A 6,925-nucleotide genomic window follows, 5' to 3' on the forward strand; every position below is an offset into this window, starting at 1 on the left:
AATTGAGTCCATATTTTTGGGCACTAAGGTTGCGTAGATATGCTTTTGATGGATTGCTCCAATATGTGCACTGATTTCACCTTCCAGGGCCAGTTTAATTTGCTGTTTTTGTTTTCTGGCTGTGGTTGAATCCCGAATCATCCGACATCTCATTTGATTTGTGCTTTGCCTGCAGCTCACAAGACTTGCAGGGAGGAATGCAACGCAGTCATTAAGTTCCACCTCGTCTTGAAGGTAACTAGACAGTTTTTACCTCTGGAAGAATGTATTGTAGTGTATCCATTCTCCAGGTCCTGTCATTTGTAGTCAGTCTATGAATACAGGTGCATGATCAAATGCACATTGTACTCCTAAGGCAACGGAAGTGACACTCAGTAGGAGAGTGAGTCACTCAGGAAGAAGTATTCTATGCAGGATTCCACATTGTGTGAGCATGTGAAAAAAGTGTAGTCACTTTCTAATGGATGGAGGAGTTTCCAGTCATCCACTAATCAGTGGTCTGCTAGAATATTGTGCAGAATTATGCGTTCAGCATCTAAGCATGGATCATGCTAACCAGATATGTCCAGTAAAGAATGTAGGGCCAGGTTCCAATACCCTACCACTATGAGCACTCAGCCTCTGATTTCTGTGAAAGTTCTCTTCCATTTGGAGAGGAAGTGCTTTTTTCCCCCTTAGGCACAAAGATAGAACGCACCCACACAGGTTCGAGATTTAAATGTCAAATAAGCAAACTCATAACAACCCTGCAAATCAGTCCAATCTTGTACACCGTTGCGTAGGAGAATGGTCACTGCTCCTTTCTTGTAGCAAAGTGAGGAAGAAGCTGAGTACATTGTGGACAGTGTTTAAAGAAGCAATCGTTCACACTACCCATTCTGTCTCTCTTCAGCCTGTACACTACCATTAAATATATATGCATTTTGTGTGTGAGCACAAGGTATGGTATTTCAGAACCTAAGAATTACAGGATTTTCTTTTGATGTATCCAGTGGTGCCATGTGCATTGAGCGACCAAACTGACAGGGGCTTTATTGGTTGATTTTTCATTGTTCTGCAACTGTAAAATTCTTTATGGTCTGGTCCTTACCTAAGTCCCCTATTCCAACTAGGACATGCAACTCTGGGGTTTAGGGCTGTCTCCTTCCTCCCCCATTCGCACAGGATTGCAAACTATACAAACTATACCAAGTTTGTTATAAAGTCTTTGGATTAGGGGGTGTAACCCCCCAGCCACATTCTTTATTAACAATTAACAAAATACATTCAAAAACTTTCATTACAGAAATTACACAGAAAGTACAGTTACATTGGTAGACACAGGTTGTTCCAAGGGCTAACCTTAACAGTCTAATACAGAAGGCACTCCTACCATAAATCTAACATGGCATGATTTTACTTACTGCGTGTCCCCTCTAGAGCCTTCAGCAAAGTCAACGTCTGGCAGCTTCCCCCCCAGTCCTAGGGTACTCCCAATAATACTACTCCTGGAGCAAGGTTGCACAGCGGGTACAGCTTATCGGATGGATACCTTCCCCCAGGCCCCCCCCCTACGCCCTGTGCCTTGAACTCCCTTAGGGGGGCTGCAGACTTCTGCATAGCTGCGCCTTGATGCGCATGCGTGTGCAGGGGTGGCCCCAGGCCCACTGGGAAAAATGACTCACCCAGCCCCTGGCCCCCGCACTCCAACAGCCTACTTATAAGCTGTCACTACTCCTGGAGTTACATGGTGCTGACTGCTAAGGACCGCAGACTAGGCTTGTCAATGTTGACTTTATCACATGACCAGAGACACACTAAAATACGACAACATCTAGCTTGTACAAGAAATTGACTTCACACTTTTATTTACTCATTATACAAATTGCACACTTTGTTACCTGAAAATAAAGTGGTTAACGGAAAATGAAATACTTATCCATAGTATGTGATACAAAACATAAGGTAAAACTCTGCTTTAGGGGATAGTTGGTGGGCAAACAAAGTTAAAGGGCCCGCAGCTCGTGAGGTGCAGGGGGGAGCAGGAACAAGAGACTGTTCCGCTCCGCGGCTTCCCCTTATAAAAGGGGCCTGCCTAGGGAATCTGGACCAGACCGGATTCCCTGTGCATTTGGTGCTCGTTGAGCTGGAAGCACTGAAGTACTTCCGGTTCAAACAGGGGAACCTCTCTCTCCATTGGATGAGTACGTAGGGGAGTGCCGCGTCATTGCTGATGCTGCCTCCCCCCCCCCCCTTTCCTGTCGACTGGGGACTAGGGCAACCGCCATAATGGCGGCCTGTCCTATTCTAGTCCGCGCTTTCCCCAAAAGTGCCCAAGATACGCAGAAAGGAGGGACCAATAGAAAATGGTCAGCACCTAGTGAAAAAAGGCTTAGTAGTATGCTGGCCCTATGCGGAAGAGTTCTTGTGTCCCAGCGGTGCGCAAGTCACTTAACACAGTCTAAATGATCAGAAGAGAAACGTTAAAGTTGCCAAAAGCTTGTGGACCCACTGGCCTGTACTATATTTAAATACTTTATAAGGGTGAGCAGCCCCTGCCAATGCTGTAACCTCATCCCCAGACAATCAAGTGAACTTTTTTGGGGAGGTAGAGTTTGAGAGGTGTTTATCGAGGATAGTGCAGGTTGCAAAGGGAGGTAAAGGGGTCCCGAACAACTTAAGTAGTAAACAGTGGGGACACCTCTAGGGTTTGATCAGGGAACTTGATGTGTCCCTTTCCTTGACTGTTTGGTCCTTGGACTGGTGTGGCTTGCTTTTTTGTAAGTGTCGAGAGCCAATGAGTTTCTGATAGAAGTTATCTTGGTGTGGACAAGCCCGGTCTGGTTTGTGTTACAATCCTTTCCTTTTATCTGTAGTTGGGGGAAGTTCTGTCTCCATCGGAGTGTGCTCGAGCATATCAAGAAAGTATTCCGAGATCTGAGAATCCATGAATTCCTGAGTATGCTATCAATAGTCAAAATCATCTTGGCTGGTTCCAAAAGATCATAATGGATCCCTTTCTGCTTAAGAAGAGGATGGAGGTATGGGAACATTCAGCCCAATTTGTGGGTATCATAAGAAAAGTCATCAGAGAAGGCAAGAGATTCCCCCCATAGGCAAAGGCTCTGTGTTGGTGAGCTAGCTGCAGGATTAGCCTAGCATGAGTATGCCTCAAGAGACACATGAATACCAGCCTTTAAGTGATTTGATGCACCTCAGCAGTGTTGTTTCCTTCTGTGTGTCCTTACAAATTTTAAGAGAATCATAAAGTCTATGAGCAGAATATGGGAGAGGAAGCCCTGCAGAGACCATATATATCTCTTTCGTTTCCGTCAAGCCATACAAATGAACATTGTTGCACCTACTGCGTTCCTCCAGGTTTGTGATATACAGTACATATTGCTTGCCCCCAGTCTGGAGTGTTATAAGCCTTGTCCTCTGAGGCATTGACCCTGGTGACCATCAAATTCAGTTTAGACTTGGACATGAAACGTGTTGCAGGGATTGTTTCCTGGTTTGCTTATGATGGAGGTTGATAACTGCTCTAGTGTGTGCAATGAACTCTTGATTTCCTTTAACTCCTTCAGTAGAGCCTCCAAAGTGATACCTTGATCTGCCACCATGCTGTATATTGTGGGTTTCCCCTTTGCACCAGTTATCACTTCTGAGAATGGCAGTTGTTGAGATGTTTTTCCCTTTGACATTTAAGAGCACAAATATTTCCAAGATTTATGCTAGATTAATGATGCAATACTGTCAGCAGACAAAACCCAATGTATGGCCGACTCTGCCGTGGGAGAAGAAAAGTTCAGATGACAGTGGAGGGCATCAAAACAGCCAGATCCCCAAGCCAATAGGGCTGCCATTAGATCCTTTCAGCCTCTAGTATGGGTATTAATTCAGCATGCTGAGTGGATCCTGTATGAAAATACAGCAATAGGAAAACATCCACTCACAAATATCTTGAACAAGGCCCTGGGGCATTTTGCTTTCTGCAGTAGGGTGTTGACAAGGGATCTATTCAAAGTCTAGATGCGAACATGCATACAAGAGGCAGCTTAGTGTGCAAAATCCTGGTGACAGCACTCGTCCACTTTGTGAAAGACTAGATAAGGCTTTGATGTCAGAGAGGGTGCTGCAATATTGGTTGCTGGTCCCTGTCAGCATAGATCACTTGTCCTGTGCTGCTAACCCAAGATGGCCACTGTCAGAGCACCACAGGCCCTCAGTAAGTGATAGTACATGCGGTATGTTACTGAATGGGAATACAGACTGTATACATAACATTCAATTAGTCATATATAAGCACCAAGGGCAACCCTACTCACTAGGGACCAGGGCAATCAACATGTACTAAAGAGACAGTGGATTGTGTAAACAATGTACAGGATACTTAATGATATTGATGCACAATGGCAGTTACCATTGGTATAGTGATGCTGAAAAAGAAGACCAATCACACAGAATGCAATACACAGGACAATAATATTTGTGCAAATAATGTTTTGTGTTATAGCACCATAGAAAAAAGGTGCTCAGTTTCCCAAGTGAACTTAGAACCTATTTCACCAGAGTGGCAATCAATAACATATTGAGGTTTCAAAAGCAATGAAAACCACCATTATTCAGTACATAGTCACTATTCCTTGGCTTCTACCACATTTGTGAAGGCTATAAAGTGGGTTGTTTAAATAGGGCGACTGTGTTTTGACCCACGTCCAATAATACCAGTAATGTCATTGTGTCCTGTATATTGTCCACATGAACCACTGTCTTTTCAGTACATAGCATTCAAACAGAGCAGTTTTGCCAGAGTCAGCTCACATTAATCGCTATCCCGGCCTGTAGGCATTCCTTTGCTTGCCATCTATTGAAGCTGCCTGTGGCCTATGCAGAGGAGGTAGGTGGTTGTCTGTACACGGGGCAACTTACCGCAGTCATAACCATGGCAGCAACAGAACCCCATGCACCATCTCCCAGAATCTTCCACTGGGATAGTAGGGCAGTAGTCAATGCCCCTTGTAGCTCACCATTTAAACTCACCTCCAGCTGGTACTGCGTGTCAGTTACAACGTGGCCCCACTAGTGTTATGAACGGGTTTTCAGTGCTTTCACTGTACTAACTCTATCTCCCCTATTTCCCAAGAGTAGGACAGTTCGGTTGAAATCAGATGGAGCCCCCATTCTAATCCTTCATTCCTGTAGGTGGAATGGCTGCAATACAGTCATTCACTGGCCTGACATCTTCATTGAGTCCAATCAACACCGCCTGTTGCTATATCATCATTGTGTTTGTTGAAAGAACAATAGAGAAAAAGATGATTGTGTCCATGTGGTGGCATTTGCATTTTATTGATCGAATTAATTCATTCAGTCTGTCATTTATCCTACATAGTTGTATTCCAGAACTTGCTTAATCCAAGGTCTGGTACCTGGACAGACTAGCCCAGTATCTGGAGCTCGTGGACAGATCGATGGGTAATCAAACAGGGTTACATTGGAAGCTGAACGGCGATGTTCAGTTTCAGACAACCACAGTGACACACCGAATAATTAATAGGTTTTTGTAAGTATTTTTGAAAGGCTTGATGAATAGTGTCTTTGAAGGCTAAACATGCATTTACAGATATGTAAATGTAATGCTATTAGCAGAGGAAAAAAAATTATTTGATGAATCCAATTATGTTGCAGTCAAAAGTCCTTATAAAATGTTTTCTTCATGGCTTCTATCATATCGGTATTCCTCAAAGTGTATATGATGGGATTGAGTAGCGGAGTTACCACAGTGTACATAAGCGATAAGAGTTTGTTGAAATCAAGTGTCTTAGTTTCTCTTGGAGCTACATATATTGCAATCAGTGTGCCAAAATACAGGGCAACCACTGTAATGTGAGAGCTGCAAGTGGAGAAGACTTTGTGTCTCCCTGTGTTTGATGGAATTCTCAGGATGGCAACAATTATATAAGCATAGGACAGCATGATTAACGTAAATGGTATGGAAGTAACAATGAAACACACAAGGAAACTGACAATTTCTAGAAGAGTTGTGTCTGTGCAAGCAGCTTTTAAAAATGGTGCAAAATCACAGAAGAAATGGTCAATCTCATTATAGCCCGAGATGTGAATCCTACTCAAGAATGACATGGTGATTGATGCGGGCATAGAACTGAGCACCCAAGAACCTATTGCCAACCTAAGGCACAGGGCCTGGTTCATCACAGTGGTATAGCGTAAAGGGACGCATATTGCAACATATCTGTCATAAGCCATTGATGTTAGCAAAAAGCACTCGGTGCAAGCAAGCCAAGCAAAAATAAACATCTGTGTGAGGCAATCTGTGACAGAGACAGTGGCATGTTTTGTCAATAGATCGTACAGCATGAACGGGACAATGTTCGTTGTGTACAGAATTTCCAACAGTGACAAATTCCCAAGGTAGAAGTACATTGGCATGTGAAGGCAGATATTGCATGTTATTGTTACAATGATGAGGAAGTTCCACATTATTGTTAACACATAAAATGTGAGGAATATCAGAAAGAAGACTGGCTTTAGTCCAGGAAGAGCCCAAAATCCCAAAAGCATGAATTCTGCTGGTCCAGTTTTGTTTTCAGAACAGTCTGCTAGTGCCATGTGTTCTTTACCTAGGCAAAAATAAAATACATCTCATTATACAATTAAGGGAACAGTGTTTAAAGTATCATGCTTTTCTTTGACATTACTGTAGGAGATTACCAACTTTTTGTGTGGTTTCCCCCTTTTATTCTATATGTGTTTTGCTGAATTAAGAATGCTGTGCACTTTATCCCTTCTAATGAAGAGTAATATGCATGTGCTCTTTCTTTAAACGTATCAAAATTGGCTTAACTCTAATTGGCAAATTGAACTTTCCTATACGTTCATAGTAGGTGGTGCAGAAATTCACCCAAGACATTGAAAGTTAAAT

The 6,925-nt window shown here is 43.1% G+C and overlaps 1 protein-coding gene across 1 annotated transcript; it reads right to left on the reverse strand.

The window, feature by feature from the left end:
* Positions 1-5,670: 5,670 nt before the first annotated feature.
* On the reverse strand, positions 5,671-6,612 carry LOC147712972 (olfactory receptor 6B3-like). The gene has a single exon (XM_086919755.1). It carries the CDS (start codon positions 6,610-6,612, stop codon positions 5,671-5,673), a length of 942 nt encoding a protein of 313 aa, XP_086775881.1.
* Between the last annotated feature and the right edge of the window lie 313 nt (positions 6,613-6,925).

The sequence above is a fragment of the Lissotriton vulgaris genome, chromosome 5 (genome assembly GCF_964263255.1).
Source record: "Lissotriton vulgaris chromosome 5, aLisVul1.2, whole genome shotgun sequence".
Classification (NCBI taxonomy): Eukaryota; Metazoa; Chordata; class Amphibia; order Caudata; family Salamandridae; genus Lissotriton; species Lissotriton vulgaris.

What these genes read in the sequence shown, in the direction of transcription:
- LOC147712972 (XM_086919755.1), bottom strand. Translation starts at nt 6,612, where the DNA reads ATGGCACTAGCAGACTGTTCTGAAAACAAAACTGGACCAGCAGAATTC.